The sequence below is a fragment of the Eutrigla gurnardus genome, assembly GCF_963514095.1.
Source record: "Eutrigla gurnardus genome assembly, chromosome: 24".
Taxonomy (NCBI): domain Eukaryota; kingdom Metazoa; phylum Chordata; class Actinopteri; order Perciformes; family Triglidae; genus Eutrigla; species Eutrigla gurnardus.
Window position 1 is genome coordinate 5,178,742 of NC_139935.1, and position 16,703 is coordinate 5,195,444.

Below are 16,703 nucleotides of genomic sequence, written 5' to 3' on the forward strand. Positions count from 1 at the left end.
CTTGGATCTGCACGGCAACACATTTCTTAAAAGTGTCGATTAAAAAAACGGAGTCGATAAAATGTTGCACGTCTACTCTCACCAATGTCAGAGGGCCAGTTTATGAACCGCGGTTGCTTATTCAGCATTTTCGATCCTTATACTCCCTTAGTTGCAGGCCTTGATAATGTAATTGCTTTGATGGACGTAACGCTGTCAAGAGTTATGTTTACAGTTATAGATGAGCTGTATCAACTCCACGCTGTAAGTGGAGTCCTTGACTTCAGTCAACAGTCATATAGAGTCATTGGAAGATCAATACTATAAATAACTGGGAAATGAGCTGCGAGACATTAATCGTGCGGCTATCAAGCTTTTTCTCTCCTGATACCGATTCCGATCCCTCAACTGATGCTCCCTTTTTTTATTATTTTTTTATTCAAATTTCCTACACCTCATGCTCCTTTTTTATCCTCTCCGATAGGTTGGTTCCGCTGCTAGACAGCCAGCTGCCGCTCTGATTGGAGAAGCCAATCCAAAGCCTCATGGGGATTGGCTGCTCCTGCTGGACGTTTGCTTCCTGTTTCCAGCCTTGAGGGATTTTCACGGCCCGTACTGTGTGTTGGATCAGCCTGAACACACACACACAGACCTCCCGGATACACAGTTTTGGCAGGTTGACTTCCTGTGAACCACCCCTGCACAAACACACATCTGTCCTGCGAACACACCCACCGAGCCGGGCGCTCCCCCCCCAGCGTGGACGACCTGTCAGCGATGACATCACACAGCCACCAAGGTAAGATCTGTCGACACTCGTGGCATGAAATATCAGAATGTATATAGGGTCGCCCATGAAGTTGTAATAATTTGCAAACGTCTTGTGTTTTATGGCGCCAAACAAATGTTATGAATGAATTAATTTCACCTGGGTAACAGGATTGTGTCTAATATGCAGTATATATATAATATATGCTAAATATAGCAGACGGTAGACGTTTTGACTGTCGCGTGTGGAGTGATGAGCATTTAGCGCCACCATATGACAAATCGATTGCGGCGACGTCTGCCATATTGATAAATGTGAACGTTTTGATGCACGGGACAGATCGCGGCTCGCCGAAACGCCATAAAGCATTTTAATCTGGTGTGTGACTGTTAATGGGCTTGATTCAATATGAACGAGCTCCAGAGGAGGAGAGAGGGGGGGAAAAAAAAGTCCATAAGCAGGCTCATTAAGAGTCTACTTTCCTCTCTGACACCCACTCGCTTCGCTTGTGTTTTAGTGCGCTGATAAATAATTTGCTAAGCAGCTGGCAGGTGAACGTGTGCGCTCCCTTCGCTGGTCAGTGTGGTGCCTGACAGTGTTGACCGTGTTTACTTTGTACACCTGGGAGTGTGTGTACTCTAAATACCACAGCTGAGGTAACCGCCGGGCCCTGAGGGATACCAGCAAGCTGCAACCTCAGCCGGCGCCCTCAGCCCTCCGACATCTCCATCGCTGACACATCTGGGCACGCCGCAGACGCCGGAGCTGGTTTTTAGTGCTCTGGTGCACATCTGTCCACAAACGCCTCGCCATGGGGGTCAATCGCATCGTATGGTCAAATCAACCCCATTCAATCATCCGCATTTCAGTTTTTCAATCAATTTAATGCAAATCTTATCTTTTTTTTTGGGCTATTTACTAGATTAGAATAAAGAGTGTCTTAAAAGCTTGAAAAAGAAATGTCGCTCGTCCATAAAGGGAATAGATGAACTAACCAGCTCCTGTCAAAATATAATACGATTTATTTATTTTTTATTTCCCACGCTGCACCTCTCCTCTTCCCACTAGAGGGCCGAACCCAGAATCTGCCCTCGTTACCTCACATCTCACGCCGAAAACCCAAACAGCAGTGAGCTTTCACCCCCGTTTCTCGCCGTCTCGCTTGAATCTGAAAAGCCTTCAGAGGAGACGATCTCGGTCCGCAGAGCGCCGCGGGCGCCGTGGGCGTCAATTTGAGGTGTTGCTTCTCCTGTTTTGAATGACAGCTCGGAGACACACTTGTTGGATGTCGCTGCACACAGAGAACGGGCAGAGAGAGACGTCTAGAGATATGAAATGTGGCCTTGTGGCTGCTCTTCACTGAAATATATATATTATATGTATTTACAGACGTGCGGATGAGGAGATGCGTGATGGATCGAGGAACGTTGACGCTGTGTTTGCATCGGGGCTTGTCTGCCACCGCCGGCGTTTAAATTAAAATGATTTTTTTTATAATGAGTGCAATTAAACAACATTGGCTTTGTTCTCGGGGTGCACAATGAGACTTTCACATCCACGGCTCGCTTGGGCTCTCGTGTTTGCAGTGTGATCCGAGGCTGCCGACTTTCTTCCTGAGCTCACTTTGCACTTATTTCCAATCATGTACCGGCTTTCTAAGCAAAGCCTTGTGTGTGTGTGTGTGTGTGTGTGTGTGTGTGTGTGTGTGTGTGTGTGTGTGTGTGTGTGTGTGTGTGTGTGTGTGTGTGTGTGTGTGTGTGTGTGTGTGTGTGTGTGTGTATTCGTGCAGCTCCGGCCGGTGTTTGCCAGCGTGCATGCGTGCTTGCTGGCTCGTGTGCTTTTTTTTTTGTAATCTGTAAATGAGCTTAACGGAACGCACGTTTTTTTTTTTTTTTTTCATCCAGGACTTACTCATTTTCTTTATTACAGCAGCGGTGGGATTTTTTAAGATTAAATATCGTTTACCATAATTCTCTTCCTCGAAAAAAAGTGAAAGGTAAAAACGCTTTGTCTGGTTTTAGATTCCTCCAGAACAAAAGGGGGTCAGGCTGACGCGGCCCCTTCACATCACTCGTTTTCTGCATTTTCAGCAAACGGGCCGGAGTGTTTGCACAGGAGTGATTACTCTGTGTGCCGAGAGCTTGAGCACATTAGCCGACAACATTCGTTCTACACTTGTGCTTAGCGATAAGCTAACGTATGTCTGTGTAGCATAGAGGCTGAATAGAGCATAATCAATAAAAAAAATGCATCCACCTTTTTTAAAGGTTAATTTTGCCGTACATGGCATGTGTTTCCCATGATCCTCTGGGGCCCCTCTGTGGTTGTGGTCACTTGCAAAGCAGGCCTTATCAGCGAGTGTGAGGGGTCGCCACGAGCCCAGATAAAGAGGGAGACCACACAAACCACATTCTGGGGAAAAACCAAATCAATGTGTAATGTGCAGATAGAACCCATTAATAGCACAGGACAGGTGCAGCGTATTAGAGATGCACCAACGAATAAATTACCTGTTCGTGCTCATAGGATACATTTAGAGACACGTTTATCTTTCCTTATACGGGCGCGACGTTCATCCCTATAATAAAGAATCCATTTCTTATTCTAATGACTTGATTGCTCGCTTTTTTTTTAAATATTCAGCACACACACACACACACACTCTGAGGCCAGTAAATGCCATGTAAGTGATTATTTCCGAACAAGAGGTTTGAACTTTTACAACACGATATGCAAAGAAATAGATGGACCATATCCCACGAACGTCTGCAGCAGCAAAGTGTTGAGATTAGATTTCGACTGCTTTATTTTGTAGGCTCCGCGTGGGCGTGAGCGACTTTTTTTTATGGTTCTGAACCGGTGAACTTGACACATTGCTCCTTTTTTCCTCGAAGGCTCGCGGTATCTAAGTTACGAGCGCAGCTGTTTCTAGGTTTGTGCAGCCTTCGAAACGGGCAGCAAAGAAGTGAGGAAAATGATGAAGTAAACGGTAATGATTGAGGTCAGGAGATTGTCTCGCTGGTCAGGTTGTGTTCGCATTAGTCAAGATGTATTTATAGGTATTTATTACATATTATCTTCACACAAATTGCTGTATAGCCTAAACTTCCCTCTGCTGAACAGTTATGCAGTGTATACGTCCAGGGCTTTTATTGTGAAAGATAAGAAGGGAAGTGGTGGATCTGGTCTGTGCGACCTCCGTCGAGGTTGAAATGAGTAATAAAGTTTGCCGTCTCGGTCGGTGAAAGTATTCATGACGGAAACAACAGCTGTCGCCGCCGCTGCAACTCGTTGGCATGTTCGGCGCGTTGCTGTTCTTCGTAGGCGTTCTTCTTCTTCTTCCTTTCGGCGTTTAACGGCACACGAGATCACACGTGGGCGTGTGCGTTGGCCCCCAGTCTGGTCCGGAAGAATTGAATTCAGTACCTGCAGTAAAGCAGAAAAACCTTCACAATTTCCTGAATTTTGGCAACGACGTGACAGCCGTAACAGAGCGCGGCGTCGATCTCTTCCTGCGAGTGTTGAACTGTTCCTTTAAGCTGCTGCTGGTTGAGTGGCGAGGGACCGCTGGTGACGTCAATGGTACTCCAGACACGGTAGTGGGGCACGCTGGTGTGAGGTTGTTCCCTCGCCGATAACATACGGTACAATACAAACACCCTCACAAATCCACACAACCTTTAAGAAACGGGGTGTCAGACGTTCAACGCCCTGATGAGTGGGGCGACCCTCTTTGAGTCATTTCTGCTTAAAAGTGCGTGTTTTCTTTTGCCTCCTTGAGAGTAATGTGACAGTCTGTAGTTGACAAACACTGCAGCACAGCAGACCTCTGGATGCCTATAAGTCTATATTATAGATTTGCTTTTTATTACACCTGCCAGATAGTATTAACGGGACAGCAGTGGCATAGAGATTTAAGGGACAGACTCAGGACTGGAAGATCCCCGGTTTGTGCTTGCAGGTAAATGGGGAGGGGAGGGGGGGAGTCTCCCAGTGCCCTTGAGCAAGACGGATATAAAACTGTGAAAAAGGGATCCTCTTAATCAAATGCACACATCACACCGTTCAAATCCAGGGTTCAAGGGGTTAAAAGTATTTCGCTGCAATAAAGAGGGCCCGGCTTATCACGGCGTCTATTTTTAGAACGCCACACACAAGATATGCGCACGTGCACGCACGGCGAACCAAACAATCATTATATTTGGGCTCCCGCGTTGATGCTCCTCTTCACGATCGAGTGGTTTCGCTCCGCCGTGTAAAAAATGGAGCGCGTGCGCGAACACACAACCTGCCTCGACAAGCCTTGTTGTCACGTTGTGCACGTCTGCATGTGCTGACATGTTTTTATTCTCTCCTGCAAAAAAAAAAACAACAAGCGGCGGCGTGTTCCCCGCCCCGAAAGGAGCTCAGGTTCCTGCCAGCCAGACGGCTCCGTCGGTTCTGTCGGTTCTGTCCTCCCAGCGACTTGGCTGAACACGGCGGGTACAGTCCGGGACGATCCCACGGGGGCCGACCCCCCCTACATGCACAAGCTCTGCTTTGTCCTCGTGCGAATGAGGCGCGGGACCCATCTTGTCCCACCGCCCAATCATCCCGGCGTGTATACGCGGGGTACATTGGACGAGCTCTGTTTTTAATTGGTATCGGGACAGAGGCGGCCGAGAGAGAACATGAGCTAATGAAAGGAACGGGGCGCATCTTTTGTCCCCGTGTCTTTTGTCTCGTCCCGGCTGAGAAACGGGATACACTGTGTCCTGCCAGCGAGCTGTCGGCGGCAATTACGGTTTACACTGCCTCCTCGGAGCCCTCTCCTTGCCTTTTGACATGGCGCTCCGTCGTGCCAAGTACCAAAATACCAAATATTAAATGATGCACCTGTTACTCCGTATGCGTCGAAGCATATGCATCTGGCATAATGTCGCCGTTTGTTGTTATAAGGGCGTCATCACTAATCTCCTAGCAACCACGCGTGGACGTTCAGAATCGACATCGCATTCACATGTGAAAAGTGTGGAGTGTGCTGGTCAGTTCAATAATTTATGCGTTTATCAATTTTTTATACCTTATTATTGCAGCACTGGGTCACTGCAGGAGGGCCGCTGTCCATCCCAGAATGCACTGGGCAGGAGTCAGGGAAACACCTTTCACAGCTCGACTCACACGGCTAGAAATACATTTTTTTCCATTGCACCTCCAATTATGTTGCAAAGTCACATAAACAGCGTGCAAAATTTAAATCTCAATTTTAGAGGCAGGAAACGCATCAGTCAGATACTGTATTTCAGTTTTATTTCTTTGGATTCATATGAATGAAATACTGTTTCGTCAATAGGCTTCGGCGCAGGTTTCACCCACCAAACAGTCACTCTTAATCAGAATTCAGCGTATTCTCATACATTTGCTGCTTTTGGAGTAGTAGTTTTAAACTGGCACTCCTTGAATTATAAATGAGATAATGAATCACCAACAGTCACCATCCTATTAAATTCATAAATCTGAGCTGACACCGAAAAAAAAACAACAGCAACCTTTTGTCTCTGAGGCTCCCGACTCCTGGTCGACGCGTTTCTAGCTCCAAACTAATCTGCTGTTTTTAGTTTTGGCTCTCTCGATTGGTTCCTCATGACTTTAATGCGTTTTGGATGTACACCAGACACCCGTAGTGTAACTACCAATTCCCAACTAATTCCTAATTTTTATGTCAAGCGGTGACGTAAAGGCACAAACAAGCACTTACACGCAAATTGCATTAGCGCCGTGCTTTCCCGACTCTCCCCAGCACCAAACGAGGGTCCGACTTCACTTCACTGTTCCCAAAAGTGTTGGAGGCTCACACAGGGGTCACCCGTTCCCTTTTATCAGTCGCCATGACGTCAGCCGGTGCCCTCGGGGGGGTGGGGGAAGCAAATTTGCGACCCAGAGGAAAAGGCTCTTCAAGGAGAGGCGTGTTTGATTAATCGTATTGTTCCTGTCTGGTTCACCTTGCTCACTGGAGTCACCCTGGACGAAGCAGCCAGAACGGAAGTGCACTGAATGTAATGAGGCCGGAGCATCCTTCCTCTCTTCCTCCCTGTCCCCCCGTCTCTCTTTGTAAACGCCGCGGACGGACATCTCACTTCTCCCTGCACAACAAAGGCCTCCGTCCACCACGCCGGGCAGGCAGTCGGTGTGTGTCACAAAACTATACTCGGCAATGCAGCAGTACGGCGTTGGAGCTCTCCACCGTTCACTCCTGCATGCCGCCCCGTTCCCACCGCCGATCATAACATGCGTGTTTTTTTCATCGAGCGCTAGCTGCATTAGCTCGAGTCGGCTGACTCTCGGCCCGAGGCTATCCGAGGCTATTTATAGCTCCCTGTCTCCCGATGCTTGCCCAGTGGGACCGAGAAGAGAGGAGGATGGAGAGAAAGGAGGTGGAGGGGAGGAAAGAGGGAGCTGGAGGGAGGAGGGGGCTGCTGGGTAACTAGGCTACGTTCAAGATTGATGGACCCTGTTGCCAAGGCATAGGGCACCTCTCCGTGTGGTGGTGGTGGTGGTGGTTTGTTGCTTCACTACGGCGCTCTTTCTCAACGTCCCGCCACTTTACGGATGCTTGTACACACCTGCGCTCCCTCCACGTGCGTCTCGGGTATCAACGGTGTGGTCTGGACTGAAAGCGTACACTAATTTGCCCCAGCGACCGCGGACAAAGACATCCGTCCCCCCTAATTCCCCACACTTAGAGTTGGGGATGCAAAGCCGCGGCCGGCAATTTGCGCAAAACCCGGCGTAGAATTACTCCCAAGCCACAGGTGTCATCACACGCCTCATTTACGTTGCAAAACCTTTGTGTGTGTCATTTGAATAGGCTCGTGTTTGTTTTTGGAGAGACGTAAGGCGCCGTGACCACCCGTCTGCTTTTTTTACATGAAGTATACCAGACAGCAGATTTCTTTTTTTTTTAATCGTGACACCTCAGGCAGGAATATCTGACAGCTACAGGTGAGAGGATTTAGGCAAATAAACGTGCGCTGAGATTCGTGTGAACAGGACCAAACTTGACGAGTCCACACCCAAGTCCTCCCAGGGATTGGTGCATCATGGGTGCAGCCATTCATGCAAGGTGGTGCGAATCGAATACACGCACATAATTGGTGCACTATGCATCCTCCAGCTTCATGGCTAATTAAGTGTGTGTGTGTGCGTGTGTGTGTGTCTGGTCCAGGGAGAATTCCAGAAATAGATCGTGCACAGCGAGACGCTCGCCTGTTTTCCCCTCTTTTATTCCTCCGAAGGGATTTTACATGGGTTTTCATCTCCCATCCAAAGGAATAATTGCATGTTTGTGTGCCTCAGATGTCTTTAAGCCGTGTGCTCAGAATATAAATATGGATCAGGTGCTCGCTTTGCGATGACTAAAAATACATGCACAAACAGAGAGTGTGTGTGTTTGTGTCAGTTAGTCACAGATGTGTGTGCATTAGCCATGCATGTAATTTCCATCCGGCTCCTCTCCTCCCTTTTTTAATTTTTTTTTTGCACCTTTTTTCGTTGTTTTTCCTCCATCGCCTCGTCCTCATCACCTCCCTCTCCTCCCTTCTCACCTTACTTCTGTCTTCCCCCCTTTCCCCCGATGCGTCCTCCTCCTCTTCCTCCTCCTCCTCCTCCTCCTCCTCCACCACCACCCCTCTCTGTCGCTCTGCTTTTTATAGCCATGTCTTCCCAGGGTTCCGCAGCTACAAAAGCCTTTTCATGTTGCCACTATAATTACAGCCTACACACTCATACACACACACACTCACACACACACACAGGAGCGGAGCACAGCAACAGCAGTGTGTCTTTGTGTCTGCATGTGTGTGCGTTCTCCGCATGTGCTGCTATACACAAAAGGGTGAGCTATTTTTACCTCTCTCCCTCCCTCTCCTCCTCTCCATCTCCCCTCCCTCCCCCCTTCATCCCTCTCTGCTGCTGCTGCCAGCCACATTTGCTATGCTGAGCACAGGCAGTATCAGTCGAGCCCCAACATCCCTCCTCTCGCACACGGGGAGCCGATGAAGGCTGCTCCCTCGGCTTCCCTCCGATTTCAAGCGTATTCTAGAGCACCTCTGCAGCCGAAAAGCATCTCCGCACATTCACGTCTCTTCCCCCCCCCTCGTCGCCGACCGGTCATGGATCGGGCAGTCTCTCCGGTGGCGGTGGACGCGCCGCGGCATGCGCTCGCAGCTTAACGGGTGACCTGAAGCCTGCTCGCTCGGACCGCGGTCTCAACCGCCTTGATTAGCGGGCTCGTCGCTGGAAGCTCGGCTCAATGTTGCGGACCATATTTGAAGCGGAATGTGCTCTCTCTCCCACAGAGGGGATCCTGGGAAAGGAGCAGCCGCTGGAGGTGCTGAAGACGTCGGCGCTCAACCACATCCCAACAGGTTGGTCACTGTTTGTTTGTGTGTGTGTGTGTGTGTGTGTGTGTGTGCCTACGTGATTTCACTATTAACCACATCCTGTGAGACTTTGCATGCATAGGTGTTGTGCCTCCCCTCGTGGAAGTGCTTACTGTAAAGACTGGACTCTGACAATCGCGCCAACTCCCGTGCGTTTGAGTCACGCAGTGCCATTTTGTTGAATGGGAACCTGAACGTAGGCGCTCCGTTTGTGAGCTCGTGTGAAATTGTTGCCCGATCTCTCGAGAGGGACGGCCGCCGTACACTACGGAGCACCACCGAGCAGCTGAGCGCGCCTCGCTGATTGCGTTTGCTGCAACTTCCCCATGGCACGTTCCCAAAACAAGTCCGCCTCTTATAGCGCTTGTAATGATTGGGTAAAATAGGCTCCTCTCTCCGAATCCCCCATCTGCTGCAAGTCAAGGCGCTGTATTTACAATAGCTTCCTCCTCCTCCAGAGGGATGAGCAGCGATGCAGCCGTGTAGAGAGAGGAGGCAGGAATGAACGGGTGCACAGATGGAGATGAGGTAATCTGAGGGAGAACTGAGTCTGAGGTAATATATGCATAATGCATCATCTAATTCCGTAATGAGGGAGCTTAAATCGTCCCGTGCATTTTTATCTTTTCACCGCAGAGAACAATTTGGATTTTCCCCCCTTTGGAAAATAATGGAAATAGTGAAAAGTGCGATTCATGATGTGCTCCCTGTGGAGCTCTCGGAGCAGCAGGAAGCTGCCGTTAAACACCCGCCTGTTGCTGTGGAGGAACAAATAAATAACAACTTCTTCCTCGCTTTGACCCAGAGCGTCTTCCTGTTGCCTCGCGTGTTCCCCTCATGTTGTTGTGCCTCCGGCGAGGCAGATAAAATATTGAAATTCAGTGACTTCATCGGATATTCTCAAAATCTGTTGTCCGTTTTACTCTAACGGCCTGCAGCGGCCGCCGTTGTACAAAATACAAGTGTTGCGTTAAAAGTCTCAAATGCTTTGTCATCCAATCGCGATGTAATCCGATCCTGATGGATGCATTTTAAGGGCTTTCCTTTGGGATGCAAAGCACGTGGTCGCCGCACCTGCAGGGCAACTTCGTGACTCAAAGTCACAAAGCTAGTTGTTTTAAATAACTGTGTTTGATTTAGTTAACCACTAATGACTGAAAATGTCTATATAGATATTATATTTTGGTCGACGGCTGAGGAATCATTGAAATAACTAAAAGATGTTCTAGCTTCTCCGAATTCACCGTTTCATGGACAGAGGAATGTGTATTAGCAGACTGCCAAGGCGCTCCTGGGACGGGCCCTTTTCACTATTTTCTGACATTTCATGAATTCAAAAAATGTAGGGGCTACAGCAGATTAAATTACTCACTTAGTCTGCTGATAAAGTTCTTGTGGTCAATGAAAGGTCTTTCCGGAGTGCAAGAGTTTCTGAGCAAGCCTATAAAAATCTCCTTAAAGCGATGTTTTTGCCTGACCAGCAGCCGGAACGAGGTAATGCTTGGATCCGTAATCACAGCCAGTAGTTTCAGCCATGATGTGTTTGTGGTGTGAGGGCTGGTCTATTGCATGGGTTAAAGACTCGGCGTATACCGTATGAATACGCGTAGGCCTGAACACGTTCCTGCGCGTCCTGCAGCTCAGCCTTCACGCGTCGTCCCGCTCTACACCTCACGTGTTGTGTCTCTGCCTCACATCCACCGTCTCCTTCCTCCCGCGTTGCAGACCGTCGCGTGATGGCAATGAAACCGCGACAAGTCGGAGCTTGCTTCTTTTTTTTTTTTTGGCAGAATGGGACTCACTGCGTCTCTACGCGTCCTCCGTCACGCCCCCTTCGCCCCGTTCCCTTCCCTGCAAGATCACAGCGATCACAATCAGCCTTTTGCTGCGAGCTAACCGGGATTATCATCTCCAAGAGTCTCGTTGCGTGGAGCCAAAACTCTTAATTCACAGCAGCTGAGAGAGTCGGCGGGAGAAAGTAACGTAGGCGGATGTTTCGCGCAAAACCCACCCTCAGAGACCAATCAGTGAGCCGACCGCAGCTATTTTCCACCATCAACAGATGTGCTACTTGTTGCCTCTCATCTCATCCTGCTGCTAAATTCACAGTGAGACCCCGTGCAGAACATCTCCGGGTCTTTGCATCTCTTTTGCATGCTCTAAACAGCTCAGTGTGACATGTATTAAGCCCGACGAGAGTGGAGCTCAGGCAGTCGGACCGTGGGACGTTCACTCTCAAAGCGAGTCTCAAATCGGAGACGCCAGCCCTCGGTATTGTCTGGTATAAATAGATCTGCAATCGGAGCCAGAAGAGTTGTGGAGTGCGCCCGAGGGGTTGTAAACAGATTGTGATATGTTGCGGGGGAGATGGAGGGAAGAAAGGTGGGAGGGAGCCGACGAATGGGGAAGGGCCGGAGGATAGGGCAAGAAGAAGAAGGAGGAGGAGGAGGAGGATGGAGGGTCGTGAGGAGAGGAACCTGCTGAGGGGGGAGGTTTTGAATTAATCATAGTAATGTCATAAAGTGGTGGAGATTCCCTCTCACGCTTAAAAAATGTTCCACATCAAACCCAGGGAAACGTTTGAATGCTCAGAGAAGAAGAGAATAGAGGCCTCTCCTCTGCTTTGCAGGAAAATACCTGATGTTTGACAAGCTGGAATTGAAGTGAAGTACCTGCGCTTGTTGATCCAGGTGAGCTTGTCAGTTGTGCAAGACTCCTCTGGTCTCCCTCGAGACGGCACGGTTTCCTCTTTGTTGTGTTTCTCCGAGCGCCTCCATGCCGTCTTCTGTCTGTCACACATCTGTAAACTGAGCTGCGTGTTTGACGTCACCGCTCGTATGCAAAGATGTGCTGATATCCCAGTTTTTATCTTTGCTCAGCCAAGTTATTCTGATTCTAATGAACCATGAATGCTTTTATTCATCACATGCCAGTCCACCGGCGTGCATGTGTCTCAGGATGTATTGTTATTATCCTCGGGTAATGATTATTTTTAATCCCCCTGATCATTTTATCAATTACTTGATCAATTGCATGGTCAACAAATGTCACAAAATAGTGAAAATGCATGTTAAAATTGCTTAAATGTGCCAAAATGTGCCAAAAATCAAAGATATTCAATACTTTTCTGGTTAATTGATACAAAATAGTGCTAATTAATATTTCTGCCAATCAACTATTGAATTTAACAACCAACATTTAGTCTCACAGATTAACCATTTATTGGTGAAAGTTTTCCTGCAATTATAATATGATTCTTTAATTTGCGGACATATACGACCGCGTAAAACCACATTATTTAAATGAGACAGATGTGACAGGAAATGTGAAGGAAACGAAAACGGCGTTATGAATGAATAAAACACGATTCGGCGCACGCAAGCAGGCAAAAATGTCAAAATAAGAGACGTGTTTAATAATGGGATGAAAGACGTAGCAGGCGTCTGGAACGACAATGAATTAAGACGCAGTAAAAAAAAGAAACAATAACAAACAATGATCCAACGCTAATCCCTAATTTTATTATTATCCTTCAGTATTTAAATATCTGGGGAGCCTCCCGCCTGGAACCATCTTGTGGTTTTATTTGTTTGGGAAATGCAGGCAAATACCGGGCCAGGAATTTTCAGCAGTGGGTATTAAACCACATGGTTATTATAAGTAGGGAGACGTGGAGGAGGAGGGGAGGAGGGGGAGGCAAAAGACACATGCAGCTGAAGGAGAAGCCTGCAAGGGGGAAGGAGGCAGAGATATTCGATGCACTGCAACCGGCGTGGAGGGTTTTCCTTCGCCTTAGAAGCAAGGAGAGCCGGTCGAGCGGGGAAAAGAGGGTGAGGAGAGAGAGCTCTGTGTGTGTGTGTGTGTGTGTGTGTGTGTGACGCTGGTTCCTGGAAAAGCAGAGGGCTGCAGAATAAACAGGCTGCATGCCTGAGACTGCCCTGTGATGTCACTCTGGGCAAATGAGGGACGAGGGGAGGAGAGAGAGAGAGAGGGAGAGAGACGCCCATCAGGTTAAACAGGAGAGAAGGGATGAGCGAAGAGCAAAAAGTGACGGAGGGGAAGAGCGAGAGAAGTCAGATGAGCAGGAAAAAGGGAGCGAGCTGTCATTCCTCCGTAACGGACTGAAGGAGGAGGAGGAGGTGCAGTGATAAGGAGGGAGAGGAGGCTGCTGAAAAGAGGAGGAGGAGAGCACCGATGGGTACGTTACGACGACGCCACCTCTTTCTGCAACTCCCTCTTTTGCGTGGCGAGCAATTAGCGCTGCCGGCGCGACCGAGCTGCCATGCGAGGTGTGTTTGTTGGTGTTGTGTCAGGGAGTCTGCGTCCGCAGGAGAACATTTTGTACGGGGAGAGTGTGTGTGCACGCGTTGGTGTGTGTGTGTGTGTGAGAGTTATGGATTTGCATTAGCCAAGAAATCGGAGGCTTTAACAAGCCAATCTGCTGTTCTTTGCTTTCCCGGCAGAATGAGCTGCTCTGACACACCCGCTAATATAACGTGAGGAGGAATCAGACACAGTGTTTACATTAGACGTCAGCGTGAAGTTGACCCTGAAGACTTAATCTCAAACTGCAGGGTGACTCATAGGGAGCCAGGTGAGGCGGTGGTGCATCCACAGCAGAAAGCAACCTGAAACATCCCAAAGTGTCACTGCGAATAACAGCATTTCTGTTATTTTGATTATGTATTATCAAAAGTTTCTCCCCGGAGTGATTCACGGCTGTAGGAGTCGCTCATTACCAGCAGGCCCCCTCTCTCCCTCCCCGTCTCATCAACTGCCAAACTGCAGTCCGCCGTCCGCCTCGGAAATGAGCGAGGGCCGGGGAAAGGGCCAAAACCGAGGGCGTCGCTGCTTTTAATTAAATATCGGGTACCTCGTTAGTCAGACTCACAAGTGGCAAAAACCGCTCGAAGCTCCTTTTTCTTGGAAAGAACATTAATCGACAGAGAGGTGGTGGAGAGAAAAAAAAAGGGAATGGAAGGAGGCGAGGACATGTCCATCCTCATGTCCTTCAGGGTTGAAACAGCGAGACTTATTTTGACTTTGAACACATAATGAGCAGATTAGAAGGACCCTCTTGTTGCTGTCATCTTACATGATGACAACAGCCATCAGGGGGGTTTGTGTTCACCTGCTGCATGTTCTTTGTTCGACGTCTGCAGTGTCTCATCGAAGCCTCAACAAACGCATTTCAAATGTGTGTGATTGCAATGTGACATCCCCAAAAATAAACACGAGATAACTCGCGCCTCAAAGTGTCAATTAACCGCCGGATAGCGCTCGCTGTGTGCTTCCTCGCGTAAGCGGGCTCGTTAAGTGTGCCGGCGACGGCGTGTTTGCCTCTTTTATTTGAAACAAAGTGCCAGGCAAGTATCTCCGTAAATGTAGGTAAATAATCAGCCAAATCGACTCGTATTTATTCAGATTTAATGGGGAGGAAGCTGCGTGATTGGAGGGCTTCCTGTGCAGTGATTTGTGGGTGGCTTGCTTGGCTCAAGGTCCGCGCCTCGCCGGGTCAATGCGATCTTTGTCAGGTGTTGCCGGGCTTCGCGTGTTACTGCAGCATCAGTCATGGGTTGTGTGTGTGTGTTTTTCATCGCTACAGATGTGAAGCTTTATTGATTTAAGATGTCAGCACCTGTTTGGAGGTCAGGGTTGGATTTTGAAAAACACTTTGCTGTTATTTAAAAAAAAGAAAACAGAAGATGGTGAAGTGCCTGCTGCAGCGTGGCTGTAAAGGTGCGTGATTGTCACCTTGCTGCTCCTTTGATTGTGGTTTTAGGTAGCCGTTTTTAATCCGTCACCTTTTATACTGTCGGCTGAAAGCATGTTTAAAACCTTTTTCCTTCACTGAAGTTACAGAAAAGCTGGTGAAAATTGGAGGACGCGTTCATTAAAACCACAAAACCTTTGAATCACTTCCATGCTCTTCAGTATTGAGGCTGATGCCAGATATCGCTGGTTTTTCTCTCTCTCTCTTTCTCATCCTCGACATTTTAAATAATTTTAAATAACATGCATGATTACAGCTCTGCTCCTGTGTGTTTCCCTTCGATGCAGTGGACATCAACTCGGCGCTGCCCCTGCGTCTCCCTCCAGCCGCCATCCCCATGGACCTGCGCGTGGACCACCAGCAGCATCAACAGGTGTCCTCGCTCTCCCCGTCCGGCCAGCAGTCGCCCGGCCCGGGGTCGCTGGGAGGGTCGGGCCAGGCCGGAGGCGGCGGCGTGGTGGGGGCCTCGGTGCGCGAGCAGCAGCTGCAGCAGGAGCTGCTGACCCTGAAGCAGAAGCAGCAGATCCAGCGGCAGATCCTCATCGCTGAGTTCCAGCGGCAGCATGAGCAGCTGTCCCGCCAGCACGAGGCCCAGCTCCAGGAACACATTCAGGTAGATTTCATCAGTATTTCCATTTTATCCGTTCTACTTCCCTTTGCTCCTCAAAAGTAATTAATTTGTCCTTTTATCTATTTAAAGAAATCACTCATCGCCAATCATTAAAAGCTGTAGACCAACAGGAGCCAGCAATGCATGCAAAAACAAATACAATTAAGTACAAAAGCAGAAGAGTAAGCAGCCGGAGCAGCAGGCTTGCAGCCCAGACCTATTTAAAACCTGCCTAAACAAAGCCGAGGCAGCTCTTGATTTAGTCTGCCACCGGATTCTTCATTAACAGACTAAACTCACTCAGCGGAGTCTGCTTTAAATCACCTCGCTGAGTGAGGAGGGAGCCGAGAACAAGGAGGCGCTTCGGCTCCGGCGATGGATAACAGCAATATAAGGATGTGTTTCGACCGAGAACACGTTGCGTAACTAAATCCTCATGAACCCCGGTCCCGTCGCAGCCTAACTTTAAATGTCAGCATCCGGCGATACACGCCGCGTGTACGTGCGGCAGATCGTCGCACGCATCACATCGTAGTGACCTGGAAAGTGAATCTAGATCAGCACGCCCACACTCCCGAGATCTGATACACCAAGAGCCCCCGAGAGCACCGGAGAGCTCCTGTGGGCTGAGCCGCTGTGTAAAAATATTCCACTGTTTGTTCTTTTGGAGAATATTACGGCTGTAATATGAATTTTAATACTGATTCAGCTCCACTTGTTTTGTTTTTTCTGGACTAAAATGTCTAAAAATGGATTGTGTGGGCGGGAGATTAGATTGCAATCTGCAGGATTACATAAATTTAAATGTAATGATTTTAATTCCTCATGTGCAACTTGATTCATACTAGACTTTTATTCCTTTACTGTCTTCCTTCTCTCCTTCCTTCCTTCATTCCTTACCGTCTTCCTTTATTCCCCCTTCCTTCCCTCCTCTACTTTTTATCTTCCTTGCCAAATTGTTTCGTTTTCTTTCTTCCCTCTCTTCCCATCCTTCCTTCCTCTCGTACTCCTTTCCTCTCTTCTTGTTTTTCCCTTCCCTCCTTACGCCCTGTAACCCTTCTTACTGCCTTCCCCTCTTTCCTCTCTTCCATGGTGTCTCCCTTGCTTTCCTGTTTCCTGTTCCTTCCTTCCTCCCTGACTTCCTCTTATTTC

The 16,703-nt window shown here is 48.5% G+C and overlaps 1 protein-coding gene across 3 annotated transcripts in view; it reads left to right on the forward strand.

The window, feature by feature from the left end:
• Positions 1–16,703, forward strand: part of LOC311009626 (histone deacetylase 4-like) — a 35,189-nt gene that overhangs the window by 1,720 nt on the left and 16,766 nt on the right. For 2 of the 3 annotated variants that reach the window (XM_084003923.1, XM_084003924.1), the window contains exons 1-2: positions 9,009–9,153; positions 15,229–15,554. In XM_084003923.1, the coding sequence (XP_083860049.1) occupies positions 9,039–9,153; positions 15,229–15,554 (441 nt within the window). In that variant the 5' untranslated portion in view covers positions 9,009–9,038. Of the gene's footprint in view, positions 1–463; positions 779–9,008; positions 9,154–15,228; positions 15,555–16,703 lie in introns of those variants that run through there. The other variant, XM_084003925.1, reaches the window with a different exon arrangement.